Raw genomic sequence first — 16,919 nt, 5'->3', positions numbered from 1 at the left:
GCCGTAGGTTGAAGCTGGCATTCTTTACTCAATTCACAGAACCAGCAAAACTCCCATAATTTGCTATCAAGGTCTTTGATGGTATGGTTGAAGAAGATATGGTTCATTTTAATGTATATATATGTATATATGTATAATGAAACCATAGAGATATATGGTATTTGGAAATTATTTCCGGTTGAATTCATTAAAACTCCCATTCAAGTTTCTGGAAGACCGAAGGCCAAGCCAACACCAAGTGGAACAGAAGAACTGCCAGGTGATCCCAGTCAACCTGCAGAATCACTAAGTTTTGGAGTGATTTGCATGAAGCTAAAATTTCCACCCTTTTCTAAGTTATGAAATTCTCAGTTTTGCTTACTTTTTTGAGCATCCACATTTGTGTTCTCTGGTTTTTCACTTGGAAGATCATGAAATTTTACAGGAACATACAAAGGTTCACTCTGGAATACAAAAGCAACAGAAACAAATATAAACAGTAAGTATAATAGCTGGTCTACTGGCTAAAATTTCAGTGGATGGTAGGTGAACACAGACACCACCTGAAACATGCTTGTTCACCACCATGTTCACTCAGCCTAATTTTCCCAAAATACATTTTCAAGGCTTATAAAGGAAACTCAAATGATCCACACAGGTACAACGACAGAAAACAAGCAGTTTAAAGTTTAGAAACGTAACAGAACAGCATTGGTACATTATGATATCTGACATTTAAATGTCATAGAAACAGACTTCTCCAGGCTAACAGGTTACCTCCCATTCCTTTTCATTCATTCTTTTAACAAATATGCACTGAGCTCCTACTATGTCAGGAGCTGTTCTAGGGCCTGGGGATATAAGATGAAAAAAGACAAAGTCTCTGTCCTCAATGATCATGCAGTCTCAAAGATGAAGGCAGACAATGAACAGATAATCATGTATACGACATGTATGTACAGTTGCCAAATTATTTCCCATTATTACTTAAGATTCAACTAACACCAGAAATTCCTGAAAACCCTTACAGAATCAATAGATAAGAAGAAAACAGCTACCACTTTTCAGTTCTTCCCAGGTACCAGGTACTAAGTCCAGAGCAGTTACACATACATTTCTCATTAGTCCTCACAACCACTTTATAATACGGTCTTTTCAATGAACTATTTTAGAAGCTGAGATATAAAATAATCATGTGGGAGAAAACAGAATTAAAGTCAGGTTTGTCTAACCATGCACTAAAGATCTACATTTCTAAGTGGTTCTAAATTCCTCCACTGTTTTTACCAATGTTCTTCAGATGATCTGTGTTTAAGACACAATTCTCCAAATAGGCTTTTTCTTAAATTAAAAGAAAATGTTTTTTATTTCTTTAATTTCTCCTTTAACTCCTGGTATAGAACTCTGCCAAAGAAAAACATTCAGTAAATGAAGACACAATAGGATCTGGAAATAGACAGAGTCTCTTTGTTACAGTGAACATTTCGTTACAGCTATTGGCCTAGAACAATTTGACATACCCATTTTACAGATAATAGCAAATGTTAGTTGAAGCGTAGTCAGAAGAGTAGGCTGCCGTCTCAACTCTGCCTTCTACACTGATGGAGACAACTGACATTAATCTTGTTGATGCTTAAGATCCCAGAGAAAAGAAACTACATTTTCTCTAAGCTTCATAAACTCTTCACAGCCCCTGGTAACCTACCCTGAACGCAACTGTAGTTCTAAAAGCCAAACAAACAAAACACTGTACAGTCAATAAGGTCACCAAGCCAATGCTTCATAAACTAGTATTAAATTTTAGCGTAAATTTAAAATTTTTCTCAGACAGAATGTCACATTCGAAACAGTACAATTTAAAGAGATGCCTTAATGATGGTCTATAAAAAGAACAGATTTTTACATACTATCTCTCCAATTAGATCATAAAAGCTTAAAATAAGTGACTATGTTATCTACTTAATTTGCTTGCTGTTATCTTTCTTCCCCTCCCCAATACACACTCTCACACACTAGAACATAAGCTGTATTTCCAGGGCCTAGAGTACTTAACACATATTAAGCTCTCTTAAAAATTTGTGGAATAAATGAACAAGCTGCTTATATAGTCTCACTATCAATATGTTTCTAAGTAACAATATAATAATGAACATGAACTGACAAAGTTGGTAAGAAATTAAGGACAAAGGACCGTCCTTTACTATCTTCAGTCCTTAACTAACTTCCTCTTCCGTTCTCTCTCCAGAGGTGGCTGAACTGCTTACTTCTAGGCCCCAAGTATCCCTCAGGAAAGAGAGGAGCGTGTTACAATTCTCATGGAGAGCACCCAATACTGAGATATATCTATAACTTAATATAGCTGTGGTGCTCTCAGAGCTATTTCAGTCCTTCCCACCATGGCTGAACTCCACCCACTCCATTCCTGACGAGAAAAGAAGCACTTACCAAAGAACTATTCATAGTTGTATCTGTTGTGCAAGCAGCAAAGTAACCTTCAGCATCTGCAAACTACAGATAACAGGACATAAAACTCAAGTAATTATAAAGTAGAACTAGTGTCAGTCACAGCTCAAAGGAATAGAACCAAAAATCTAGAGTAGACCTACAAGAGTATAACTATTATTAATAATAACAGAAGTTAATGCCAAGTATTCAACTATGCAACACAGATACTAACATCCTCATTTTACTGATGGAGAAATTGAGGCTGAGAGATTTCATCTAAGTAACAGAGTCAGGATTAAAACTCAAGTTATTAGTCTAACTCCAAAACTTATGCCCTTTTCACAATACTATCATAACATTTCAGATTAGTAGGGAAAATAGTAGGGAAAGGTTGGGTGGGTTAGTGAAAAAGACAAATAATATCTTACTATCGTCAAGACAAAAGTATTAACCTCAAGAACCTCTAAACAGATTTCAGGGACTGGACCACGCTTTGAGAACGACTGTGCCAGTGCTGTATAAAGCATGCTTGTATTCACACTCACAGATACCCTATCATCATCCCTGCTTAAAGTCTGAAGAGGTTAAATAACTTGCCAAGATCACACAATCAGCAAGTGACAGAACAAGATGCAAACACCAGAGCCCATGCTCTTAGAGAACACTTATAAATCAATAAGTAAAAGTTAATGTACGAAGAATGAACAAGATACAATTGACAAAAGAATTCTATTGTGCAACAAATATATGAAAAAAAATGATCAAAACTATCCAGACTAAACAAGATACCACTGTTCACCTATCAAATTGGCAAATGTTGGGGTTTTGGTAAGGATTCAATCTTACATATTGCTCACAGAGATATAAATTTGGTATAACTATTGTAGATAATTTAGCAATAGGAAGCACAAGCTTTAAAAATGACATTATTATCATACCCAGCAATGATGCTTTTACGAATTTATCCTAAGTAAATAACTATAGACGTGTATAAAGATATTCCAATTTACTTATATCCAAAGGAAAAATGAAAACAATCTAACTATCAAGGGTTAGTTAAATGAAAGAGGAGAAGATGGTAACAAATGCTTATTAGCCTAGAAAGGTATTCATGATATATTGTTAAATGAAAAATAAAATTGGGTTAGAAAATGATACATATAGACTAAACTTATTTCTGCTATAAATAATTTTTTAATATATACACACGAACATATATCTATAGATAGTATCAAATATTTATAGTGGTCTTAGAATGGTAAGATTATGGATAAACTATCCTTATTCTTCTTGTTATCATAATTTGTCTTCAACAATGAACATTTATCACTACTACAATTAAAAAATACTTAACAATAAAAAAAGTCCTATCCGGCCAGCCCCGTGGCTAAGTGGTTAAGTTTGCGTGCTCTGCTCCGGCAGCCCAGGGATTCGCAGGTTCAAATCCTGGGCGTGGACCTGGCACTGCTCATCAAGCCACAGTGAGGCAGCATCCCACGTGCCACAACTAGAAGGACCCACAACTAAAAATATATACAACTATGTACCGGGGGGCTCTGGGGAGAAGATGGAAAAATAAAATCTTTAAGAAAAAGAAAAGTCCTAGTAATACTAAATCACATAGAAAGTTGTTACAACTAAATACAGAACAAGCTATAAAACAGGACATAACAGTACACTTTCATTTTTGTAAAAAACAAAAAAATACATGAAAAAGAACAGCAGGATATATTCAAACAACTGTCAGTTATTATTCCTTGAATAGTAGTTTATTATTTTCCTCTTTTTATTCCTCTGTATTTCCTAACTTTTCAACAATATACATGTATTTATATACATACAATATGTTCCTATAGGTAATACTAAAATGTCTATGCATTTCTATAATGTATATGAATTACTTTTGCAAAGTAAAAAATATATATATTCATATTTTTAGTACGTCAAATTTTTATGCACATGTGAGTGAACATTTCCACGCATTACTACAAAAACAGCTGCTGAAAGGACTCTGACAAAAATCCAATGGGTACATTTCTCAAGAATGTACTCATAAAACTAGAAATAATGCTGTTTTGGCCCACAAAAAATAGTACACATAGAAGAAAAGGACTAATAGCAACAGAAAATAAAACAGCGGCTACTAGGGTCTCAGGGGAGGGGAGAATGGGAGTTAGTGTTTAATGGGTACAGAGTTTCTGTTCCGGAAGATGAAAAAGTTCTGGAGATGGAGGGTGGTGATGGCTGCACAGCAAAGTGAATGTACTTAATGCCCCTGAACTATACATTTAATAATGGTTAATAAGGTAAACTTTGTTACATATATTTTACTACAATAAAAAAAAGAGGGGAGAAGAAAAAATGGGTAAAATGGTCAATCTGATGTTATGTATATTTTACCACAAATAAGAAAGGAAGAGGGAATGAAAGAAAAAGGATTACATCCTTCATTCTCAAAAACTCATTTTTATACTCTCCATTCTCAAAAACTCAGTTTCTACTTCTACAAGGAAGATACATCACTATATAAACTGCCATTTTTTTCAACACTATGAATCAGCGTGTTATGTTACATCAACAAAAGAATGTAATTTGATTAGCCAAACATCTGATACATGCTACTTTCATTTTAATATATAAAACCTTGAATTATTTTGCTTCTATAATCAACTTTACAACTAATCAGATGATTCTCATGCAGTCTGCAAATGACCAAAGGCTCCAGATAGTCTTCTTATTCCTTACTTTCATCATCTACTCCACCTTAACTGATTTAGGCTAGTTCAATAATTCTTTTTTTTTTTAAAGATTGGCACCTGAGCTAACAACTGTTGCCAATCTTTTTTTTTTTTTTTTCTGCTTTTTCTTCCCAAATTCCCCGCAGAACATAGTTGTATATTTTAGTTGTGGGTTCTTCTAGTTGTGGCATGTGGCACGCCACCTCAGCATGGCCTGATGAATGGTGTCATTTCTGTGCCCAGGATCCAAACCAGAGAAACCCTGGGCTGCCGCAGCGGAGCGCATGAACTTAACCACTCGGCCATGGGGCCGGCCCTAGTTCAATAATTTTTAACAACTCAGAGGAGGTCATGAGGTAAGGGATAGAAAGTGATTATGTACTTTTAATTTTTCAAAAGATATTCTGATACCAAGTTGATTAGAAGAATAAATTTAAAATTTTGGACAAAAGTAGGCTTTTCTTGTATCATGCTACTTTCACTTCAACTGAACAACTTAAAATCTTGCTGTCCTTCAAGAAACTAATACATCTGCAAACTCTGAAAAAATATACCCCCTCTCCAACAAACACTTAAAATTTAAAACTTACAAAAGTAGCATGCTTTCCTCGAAATCCTCTTGTACACTGTTGTCTCCATGGCTTCCAAACAATAAAGCCCAAAAGGTATAGAACAAACATAGATGTTTTTGCAAAGGTGCTGAAGAATGGTTTGTTGTACTGAGTAAAAACATACTGCAGAGGAAAAAGTTACAGATACTATGAGATGACTTTAAACCTTATTACTCATCTCCAATAAAATGAGGTCATTATACAATTTTTAACTCTAAAATTCATTTGGACAGGAAAGATCAAAAGGATTATAAAAATATTTTAGATTCACTTCTGAATACTGAATTTACCTTGCATACAAAGGATAATATTCCCAAACAAAGCAACAAGCTAAAAAAGTTTTGTTCCGCATTCACTGAAATCCTACTATGTAATGCTACTTGTGCCAGAGGCTAAGGGAAAAAAAAAGACAAGCTTTCCTGAAAGGAGATACATATATTCCACATATGTATATATGAAGAGCACACAGCATAACGTGCTGAGTACCATGAGAGGGGTCTACAGGGTACCACAAGAATACCAAAGGGAAACAGATTATTTGGAAGGTTATGGAAGTTTCCATGAGAAACTATCATGAGCTGTTTCTGAAAGGCTAAATAACAGCTCAAACAGAGGAAATAGAAAGAAAGGCAATGAAACAGAATGATGTATGAATAAAATGCATGAAGTTTTAATGTTATTAGGAAGTTATAAAAACCATAATCTTCATTGATATTGGAAATATCAGTATGAATTCATGATTTTTTTCTTTCCTAAAAAAAATTTCCTAGTTATGTGCACTGAAAGGTGTAGAAAAAAATGACAACCCAGGAGGGATGAGTACCTCTAGAATCCAGATGGTGACCTGTACCATTCTGCACTAAAAGAAACCATGGGTTCTTGAAAAAAATGGCCAAATCTAAGTATGGGCAGGAAATGGACCAGATGAGCCTGGGCATCTTGCACCAGAAAGCAAATAGGATGATAAAGATTAATGGGATCGTATTAGAAGGACACTAGAGCCAATTTGAAGGGGCTCTCACTGATCAAAGACAGGACAGTTTAAGCATCAAAAAGAATACCTACAATTGCTTGAAACACACCAAATATACAAAAATCCACGAACGTATAATGATACTCAAAAAATTCTCAATGATTACTACTGGAAGTTGCTAGGCAACATTACTCTAAAGCAAATAAATGAAAAAAATCAAGATTTATTCAATCTTTCCTATATGAACCACGTTTCAGGATAAACAAACAGTGGTTGTGGAAAAGTTTTCCTGAAAGAATTCCAGCTAATAAATGTAGAAAGAATGACCTTTAGAAAAATCACTATTTACACAACCCCTAATGAAATACTCTATCTGGGCAATATCAGATGCATATTCAACTACTACGTAAAGGTTGATAAGGACCTTGATAGTGCTCAAATCGGCATCACCCAAAATAAGACTTGCAGCCATTATACGCCTCATGTTGTGATGTCAAAGGAAGTACCCAGTACCACCAAGGTATTTTTTCCTAAAAACTGAACGGGAATCAAATCAAGACTTTAGACCTAATTACCATTTTCCAGGAAATAAAAGAATGAGGAGCAAGTTAAATGATACCCTCAGGAAACAATCAGCCAAATCCAGAATACGTATGTTATACACTGAACGTTTGTGTTGCCCCAAAATTCATATGTTAAAATCCTAACCCCCAATGTGATGGTATTGGAGGTGGGCCTGTGGGAGGTGATTACGTCATGACGGTGCAACCTCATGAATGGGATTAGTGCCAAATAAGAGACCCCAGAGAACTTTCCCGCCCCTCCTGCCTAGTGAGGACACAGGGAGCAGACTGCCATCTAAGAACCAGGAAGCAGATCCACACCAGACACCAAATCTGCCAGTGCCTTGATCTTGGACTTTCCAGCCTCCAGAATAAAGTAACTACACAAGTAGAAAGAAAAACTAGCTTGTGAACTCAAAACACATTACTACCAATAGGTCATCAATAAAGATAAACTAAAATTGAACTAATGGCAATTACTATACACATGCACATCACAGTAATGTTTGAATCAGCAAACACATAAATGTGCACGCACCCATGTACGTGCACAGTGGTAACCTGTACATGAAAACTGATCACTTTCACTCATTTGTCCAAAAGCATTCTTACTTTCTACTAAATGATGACAAAGAGTTTTTGTATCCCAAATGGTTGTTCTACTAAAAAATAGTATTTATACAGAAATTGAATTCAGGAAAAAAAACACCTTCCAATATAAAGAAAATGTGCACACATCTCACTTTCTAGGTAACCCTCCCTGAAAGATACAAGAAAACCGTATGAAACAACTAAAAGAGGATCCTTTTAGTGTTAACTCGAATTGACACTAATTCAACATCAAAGAAAACAAATAATTCAATGCTATTTGAAATACTGCTTCACGTAAGCATGAGAGAGAGTAACTAGAGATACTACAGAGGAACAGCAGTATTACCTCAGACGACATCATTCCTGGACAAGAATTACATACCGAAGTGAGCTCTGAGGATGCCACCCATATCACATCAACAACGAGGAGCATAACAATCCCGAGAGCCATTCTCCGGCGCTGAGCGAAACCACTGCTCTGGGAATTCATTCGGTTCATGATAAAGACACACACCATTTGCAGCCTGTTTTTTTAGAAAATACAGATCCCATTAGAGAGGATTTTTGAAAAATAACCATACAAAAATGAGAAAATGTCAGAAACACCTGACATTTGTTAGCTAATGTTCAATTTTGAAGTCACACAGTAAATAAAAGGTGTGGGATTTACCTTATTTTAAAGGCCTTTCTGAGATCAAGAGCAATGCCTGAAAACTTCGCAAATCTGAGTCTAAAAGGAGGTGACGAACTCAGCACACCTATAAACAACCACAAAAGGCGGCTAATGAAAATATCAACCACTCAAAATAGGATTCATCACATCTTTTTTACTCTTCATCTTCAAAATGATCGCAAATGAAGGAAAAATACCAAAGTGTCTTAAATATAATGCACACTTTTCTCTAGGCTTTCATGTCATCCATGGCAGACTTTAAATTATACTCAGAGAAGTACACGGCACAAAGAAAAAAAAGCAATATTCAACAGATGGCATATTTAAGAATAGTTAACTACTGGAAAAAAGCTGCTCCGAGTTACTCCCTTTGCCTCTCTCGCCGGAGGAATCCACCCCGGGGGACAGCGTCTAGACACGCGCCTCTAAGTGTCTTTTCTGTCCCGGATCTCCTCGAGGGGAGTTTGGTTATTTGAGAAGTGGTGATTTGTTGTGAGTCTCCGGGGACACGTTTCCAATCACCTCACGTGGTAAAGGAACAGGCTCTTCGGCGCTCCCCCCACCCCCGGTCTCTACATCTAGTTCTCTCAGATCGAAATAGTAATTCACGAGGGTGGTGAGCAAACAGCTGTTAAAGGGAATCCTCCTCCTCCTCCTTTGGAGGAAAAAAAAGTTAAGCCAGTGACGCCTCCCGGGCGAGCGAGATAAAGCCCGAGGGCGGCGGCGCCCGAGAAGCTTCCCCAGTCGCCAGAGTCCGGACCGGGCTCGCACGCCCCTGTCAGCCTCCCCCTCACTCCGCCCGTGGAGACCGTTACCATTTCGGTCAAGACACCTCGGCTGCCACCAAGGGCGGGAGGTGGGGCCGTTCGTGGGCGCTCGGTCCCCGCTGTGGCTCCAGGTGACTTCGGGGCCCTCCCCTGCCTGCCTACCTGGCCTTCCTGCCCCGCGATGGCGTCGTGGCGGCACCATGAGCGGACCGGCCCGGAACCGCCGCCGCCCAGCGCCACGGCCGCGGCCCGGACTCACAGAGCTGTCGCGGCGCCTGACATTGCGCCGCGCTGGAGGCTCAGCCCCTGAAGCCGCGGTGCCCCTCGAGGCTACGCTGCCGACGCCGCCCTACTCCGCTCGGCCCGGGAGGGCGGGGAGCGGGCGAGGGGAAGCGACAGCGCGGGCAGCGATGGCCGCGGAGGCCGGGAGCTGGCCCCTGGCCCCGCCCCCGACCCCGCCCCGGCCCGGCCCGGCCCGGCCCCGGCCCCGGCCCCGGCCAGCCTGCCGGCCCCGCCCCCGCCCCCGCCCCCGACTGCCTGCAGCCCTGCCTGCCAGCCCCGTGGTCCCGCCCCCCGAGCCGACGGCGGCGGCGCGCGAGTTACGTCACGGCGGCGCGACGGCGGACCGGGGGAGGGTGCCTCTCCGGAGTGACGCAGGGGGGCTGAGTCCGGTCCTGGCGGTCGCAGGGCGCGGAGCGTGGAGAGTCGCTGGTGTCGCCGGGGAAGAGCGGAGATGGGGAGAAGTAAAGCAGGGCGCGGTGGAAGGAGAGGGAAGCGGGCCTGGGTGGCTGGGGCGGAGCAGAGGAGCAGAGAGGTGGCGCAGTCTCCCGATGGCCCCGCACTAGAACAAGAGCTAGGAATTCCATGTCTGAAGTTCGGCCACGAAACTCTCGATATCCCTTTCTCGAGAGGACCGTAAAGCAAAGGGACTTGTGAAGTTTTTCTTTCTGGAACCCTTTGTATGTAAAGTAGATCCCAGCTCTTGGAGTTAGAAGCTGTGTCCCTAGGGCAAGCTACTTCACCTCCCTGGCCCTCAGTTTCCTCATCTAAAGAATGGGCGTAATGATAGATAGTACCTGCCCCATCTGTTTTTTTATATATGCTAAAGTTACATGAGTTTACAAATGCGAAGGGCTTAGATCAGTCATGGCACATAGTAAGAACTCCAGAAATGTTATTTAACTGTAGATTTTTTTCTGAACCATCTTTTGAATATTCCATAAGAAAAAAGGCTTGGCCAGCATTCTGGTTTATTTTAGTGGAGTTGTCTACCACCAGTGTATTTGTAACATCTTTATCAGATGGTGCGAAGAGATTAGTCACAATGTAGTGTATTACTTACCTTTAAATCTTCTTTCACTGTTGTTGAATACGAATTCAAATAACTAATAAAACAGTACCAATGGAGGTTTTTTGTGTTGATCCAGTCAGTTTATAGTAAACTATCAGCATCAAGCACCTCTAATAAATCATTCAGAAACCTATCATGCAGAATAGAAAAATCTTTACCATTTACTTGAAACTACTACCTTAGGGGAAATTGGTTTCAGACATTAATCAAATTATTCCAGCACCCGCTTTATTCCTTTCTTTCTTTTATTAACTTCTTTTAAGGCGTCAGGTTCATCGTATGCTTAAGAATTTTAGGGACTGGCCCGGTGGCACAACGGTTAAGTGCCACGTTACACTTGGGTGGCCCCAGGTTAGCTGGTTCAGGTCCGGGTGGGGACATGGCACTGCTTGGCACGCCATGCTGTGGGAGGTGTCCCACATGTAAAGTGGAGGAAGATGAGCACAGATGTTAGCTCAGGGCCAGTCTTCCTCAGCAAAAAGAGGAGGATTGGCAGCAGATGTTAGCTCAGGGCCAATCTTCCTCAAAAAAATAAAAAATAAAAATGAAATGCTTAAGAATTTTTATGCTACATTTTTCATATATAGACAAAAAATAAGAGCATTATGAATACCTTAATAGTCAGGAAAACTGTTTTAATTCTTAATCTGCCCACAATTTGTTATGTAATCTTAAGGATTATTGTACTCTCTATTGTGCCTCAATTCTCCATCTGTAAATATGCTGATACTGTTATCTGTTTCTTAATGCAAATGATAGTACGTTGTAAATGTATGTCAATATAAATTATCATTATTACCACCTGTTTCCAGAGCCTCTACTAAAGGACAATGCAGTGATATTCTTGTAATGCATCAAGTAATTCTAGACTGTCTTTAAGTAGTCTCTAATCCTGGATTAATCCATTAACATTTTCCCCAGCACTTTCTGAGAGGAATTCCACTGGACTGCTCTGTGACAACAGACCTTGGTGTGGTTTCTGTGCTGTGGCACCGTCCTGACCTCAGGCATTCCTTTCTTTTGTCCGTATATATCTTGTCCAAGGCTAAGTCCTCAGTAATTTCACAGTCTTGGAAAACTGGCTTCTGATCTAGTAACTTCAACTCTTCTCTCTGTGTAAGTCTTATAAACATGTATCTTTCCTTTCCCTCCCTACCAAACCCCAAGTGTCTACATTTTCAAATATAAGTTCCGCAAGAGCAAGGATTTTTGGCTATACTGTTCACCATGTCCTCAGCATCTAGAATAGTGCCTAGTACAAAGTTGACAGTCAATATTTGTTGAATGAACTTGAATATCCTGCTCTTGACTTTTTAAACCTAATTCCTCTCCCACATCTTCATTTCTGTCAGTCGGTACCCCCATTCTCCTAGGCTTACAGGATTAAAAAGTTGATCTTTCATTTTTATTCCTTTTTACTCTTCAAAGTTGATCACTCCAGGTTCTTTTGGAAATGTCTTGATAGTAGACCCTTAAGGTTCACCAGATAGCAAGTCTGACACCTTCAAAAAAAATCCCCCAAAATATAGAGAGTATAATTTCCCCTGTAAAGTAAATATACCACAATATGAATATAAAAGCAAGGTTGTGTATGTGTACAGGGCAGTCATTAGCTAACTAACCCTCCTGTACACTTGTGTCAAAGACTGCGTTTCAAATTCAAGCCCTAGTAAAATCACAAATGACTACGTCGTGAGTCTTTGGGGCCTCTAGGTAATAGTTGAAACCATCTATAATAATTCTGTAAATTCCAAGTGTAGAAATAAATGAAGAACACTGAAATGAGAACAAGCAAAAGATACTTATTCAGAGCTCTCTATAGCAAGGCAGTCAGGCATGATCACTTGCATCTGGCAGAGACTCAAAGGCAGGCAGGGGAGAGTAAAAGCTTTATAGTAGAAAAAAGGAAAGGCTTCAGGTGTGTCCTGACTGGAGGTTGTTGGCAGAGGCTGGAGGAAACTAACTAGACACATGTAAGACATCCGCTCTGGTTGTTGGGGTGCCTATTTGCCTTTCCCTGGTTAGTCCTAAATTGGAAATAGGGCAAAAACTAAGGAAGCTGGCAGTTACTGATCACGTCCTGGCCATTTGGGGTCAATTGCCACACATCGTGGTTCCTTTTCTGGAATAATTGCTGCAGAGATTGTGGATCACAGTGGGTCAGAGTTCTATTTTTATATATGGCTCTGGCCATTGTCCCTTTGTATATATAGTCTCTCACAAGAGTCTACTGTCTACCATCATATTTTCTGCCATACCTACCAGAATGCTGGGTACATAGCTCAATAAATATTTGATTTGATGTGCTTCTAACACATGAATTAATGGATTGGAGTTCAAAAAAATTTTTTAATTATTGTGTGTAAAAGACTGCTTTTGAATTTCACCATTACTTCATTTTATGGGGCAAATCATATGCAATAATGGAAGTCATCAACTTGGGAGGTTCTGGGATATCTAAGGTATTACGTACAGGTTTCTTGTGTACGATCCACTCCTAGATTTTAAATGGTTTACAGGCAGGTTGGAGGAGCAGAGTATCAACAGAGAATTGAAGAAAAGTTCCAAACGTCCATAGAATAGGCATCCGAAGACAGTGCTTGAGTGATAGCCACTCATTGCCGGGGTTCTGAGGGCATGAACTCTTCAGGTAAATGTAGTTGGAGAAAGCTTTGGAAAACAGATGGATCTGAGCCTTATTTTAATGATGGACAGGATTTTGATGGGGATGGGGGAGAAAAATGTTTTTTTTTTTCCTAAGAGAGTAGAACAGTATGAGTGTAGGGGAGGAAAAATTCTTTTTTCTTTTATGTTCCTAGGTTCTCCAGCTGGGGTTCTGTAAAGTTAGACCTACAAAAGACAGATTAACAAGAAAAAAACAAACAGTTTATTAACATATACAGTGCACATCATTCAGGAGACGCCTCAATGAAAAGTATCTCAAATGAGTGGTTAGAACTTGGGCTAATATAGCATCTTAACAAAATGATAATATGTAGAGATGTGACAAAGGAGAAGAGTTTTAGACTTTCAAGAGCAGCAAACTGTGGGAAGGTAAATATATGAGGAAACCAATAGAATAAAGTTTGTGCAGATCTGTGTTGGCTTTCCATCTACTTCATGGCCATCAAACTTCCAAGGAGGGGATTTACGGTAGCCCTCACTTTTCAGAAATTTCTGCTTTCAGTCAGATAAAGAAAGCCCTAGGAAGGCTTCATTCTGCATCTATTGATTCTCATTTGCCTCCAGCTCAAAATAACCCTCATACCAAAGTGGCATATTTTGGAGTGGCAAATTCTGGTCCCCTAGCAAATGAATAAGATGTGTCTAGAGGTAACTTGTAAAACTGGCTGGCAAAGTACAGCATGTACGTAGAGAAGCCATGGGAAGTAAGACAGACCAGGTGAGTTCTAGCGAGGTTGCAGCATGCTCTGGAAACTAGGCCAGGGAGTTTATGTGTGAGGAGAACCTAAGACCTTTAAAATAAGAGAGAAACACTTCTAGTAAATCAGAAATTGTTGAGTGTCCTCTTGATGTCTACTTGTGTATGGTATTGTGGGGCATAAGACATGGGACCTGCTCTCAAGGAAGTCATGTTATAGACAAACCCGATCATCTACTGAAGGCAGATGTTTGCTAAGCTAGATGATACTGCATCTAAACATACTTCTCTAGTATCCTCTTAGCGCTCTGTACCATGCTGGACACCAAATTGATGCTCATTTTGAAAATGGTCTCAGTTGAGTATTACTTCCTTTTATATCTTAATGTTGAAGGCATAACTGGCAAAGAACTAGATAAGAAAATAAAAAGCCCATCTAATTGATCCTGTGGACTTTCAAATGGTACTGTCATGTCCACCCTGTGCCTTCAACAAGCTGACCAGCCCCCTGCCAGCTGAATGGCCCGTGCCAACAGGCTAGCGCATGTTAATGAGGAGTTCCTTGACAGCCACACCCACTTCCTAATATGATCTTGACTTCTTCAGCTTCTAACTTGCTCCTCATCTCCCGTCTTTGGCCTGTGCTTTGCTCCTGTTACTTGATACCTGATACTACTCATGTAGCATAGCCTTGGATCTTCCCTCTCCTATCATTTGCACCCACACCTGAGCCCCCATCTGCTGCTAGGCACTGAGTCAGCAACGCAGCCTGAGCTTCATAGTCCCTGGAACGCTTCCTCTGCTCATGTGACCCATGTACAGCCTGGTTGCCTCAACTCCCAAGTGAGAAAATTTGAAAAAAACAGACTGAGGCTATGATACGTGTAACAGGTTGTTAGATGTGACTCTTCCTATTGTCTCCTCCTTTGAGCAGAGGCCCCAAAACATAACCAACAATAGGTAGCAAAGACAGGCATGTTCTGAGGTGAGGTGTTAAACTATCTGTGTGGGACATACACAGGGAATGTCCTAATCCAGTTTGACCATCAGCATCATCAGTGGTAACTATCCAGGCTGTAAATGTAGACTAAGAATCCATGAGAGGAGTTGAAAGATGGGAAAGTATGAACTTGTTTGAAGAAAGTTGCCACATGATCTGAATATACCCATTAGCATCCCCCTAGAGATTTGGGAGGTGATTTTCTCCCTGCCTCAAGCCAAACAAGGGGCGAGGTGGGCACTTCAAGAGAGCATTCAAAGGTCTTGGCACATGTTCTTTTGAGTTTAAGGAATGCAAGGACCGGTGCCCAAGTCTGGGGGCAAGAAGATGCAGCTGGAGCCTACAGGAGGCTTGGTTCTCTGACTGCAGGTTAAGGAAAGGGACTCTGATGGGAATAGGCTGTATTTCCAGGCGGGGCAAATGAAGATGAATTTCTCATGGGCCAGAAGTGGACCCCATAGGAAGGAGCCATATTGGGTTTCTTAAGAGAAATTCTATCCACCAGGGCTGCCTTGAGGGTTAAGGTATCCCTAACAGAGAACTACTCAAGGGAAAATTGTAAGTGGGCAAGTAGCTGAGACGGCACCTATGCCGAGGAAACTACAGAAACATATTTCCCAGCAGAAGCATTCCAGGAGAACAAAGATCTGCATTTGGAATACTACCGTATTAGTGGTGTTCTGGTAAAGGTTTAACAATCGGATTTCCAGGAAAAGAGCCCAGATTTGTAGCATTTCTGACTTCTGTGGGATGATTCCATGGCTCCTGACTCCCACCACAGCAACTTCAAGCTACCAATATGACATCACTGAACATGGCGTTGGAAAAACATGCACAAGAGGACACCACTATAAAGTACTTTCACCATGCAGATACAGTAGACATAGTAAACTCAAGAATATACATTAGTAGGGGCCGGCCCCATGGCCGAGTGGTTAAGTTCACATGCTGCTTCGGTGGCCCAGGGTCTCGCCGGTTTGGATGCTGGGCGTAGACATGGCACCCCTCATCAAGCCATGCTGAGGCGGCATCCCACATGCCACAACTAGAAGGACCCACAACTAAAAGTATACAACTATGCAGCGGGGGGCTTTGGAGAGAAAAAGGAAAAATAAAATCTTTAAAGAATATAAATTAGTAAAATATAGTTAAATAATGAGGAGGGAATAAATATTTATTACCTTTGTTATTAATACATTTATTTAATTGTAAGTTTGTTTATAATTTAATTTTTAATGATGGTTTGATTTAACAACCACCCAAAATTCCTGAGAATTGAGCAAGGTACTCTTGCAAGTTGGTACAGGCAAACTCCAGCATGCCACTGTACCATTCCCAGAAGGCACAAATGTCAGATGACAGTCAAACTAGTCAAGTAAGATCTTTTCTGTCCCATACTGGGCTTCCTTCCTCTACCCTATCCCCTACCCATGGAGTCATGAGACTCAGCCTAGTGAGTGGGACAGAGGAAGTAGAGAAAGATGGGGAATAAAGAAACCAGCCAAGCTTCCCATCCCACCACAGCTTTTCAGGTCTGAAACAGCCCTGAGCTGGCAAAAGGTAAAGTTTAAATTGAATGATAGTTAGAAATTATGTGATTAGTAGACCAAGATGGACTTTTTAATAGCTAAAAGTACCCAGAAAAGCTAAGCAAGATGCCTACTATTCCATCCCAGGGCAGCAAAGAAAAACGAAAGAAAGCAAGTTTATAGGGGAAAAGGTGAAAAAGAATAATGTGATTTTCTCTTTGTGTCTTACAGTGTCTAGTTCATTCAATAAACAAATGTAGTAATTATATATTGCTATGTAAAAAATTACTCTAAAACTTAACATCTTGAAAAATTAT

General features: G+C 40.2%; 1 protein-coding gene across 4 annotated transcripts in view; it reads right to left on the bottom strand.

Annotated features, from left to right (window-relative positions):
* Nucleotides 1–9,807, bottom strand: part of SLC35F5 (solute carrier family 35 member F5) — a 39,194-nt gene extending 29,387 nt beyond the window's left edge. The window contains exons 1-6 of one of the 4 annotated variants that reach the window (XR_011502781.1): nucleotides 9,503–9,802; nucleotides 8,571–8,658; nucleotides 8,283–8,424; nucleotides 5,753–5,896; nucleotides 2,425–2,487; nucleotides 362–443 (exon numbers count right to left, since the gene is read on the bottom strand). Coding sequence is in view for 3 of the 4 variants with exons in the window: in XM_014859001.3 (XP_014714487.1) it covers nucleotides 362–443; nucleotides 2,425–2,487; nucleotides 5,753–5,896; nucleotides 8,283–8,424; nucleotides 8,571–8,658; nucleotides 9,503–9,542 (559 nt within the window). In the remaining variant the exon portion in view is untranslated. Of the gene's footprint in view, nucleotides 1–361; nucleotides 444–2,424; nucleotides 2,488–5,752; nucleotides 5,897–8,282; nucleotides 8,425–8,570; nucleotides 8,659–9,502 lie in introns of all 4 variants that reach the window. The other 3 variants (XM_014859001.3, XM_014859003.3, XM_014859006.3) reach the window with 3 other exon arrangements.
* Between the last annotated feature and the right edge of the window lie 7,112 nt (nucleotides 9,808–16,919).

Source organism: Equus asinus, chromosome 4, assembly GCF_041296235.1.
Source record: "Equus asinus isolate D_3611 breed Donkey chromosome 4, EquAss-T2T_v2, whole genome shotgun sequence".
NCBI lineage: Eukaryota > Metazoa > Chordata > Mammalia > Perissodactyla > Equidae > Equus > Equus asinus.
This window is presented reverse-complemented; position numbering and strand designations above follow the sequence as displayed.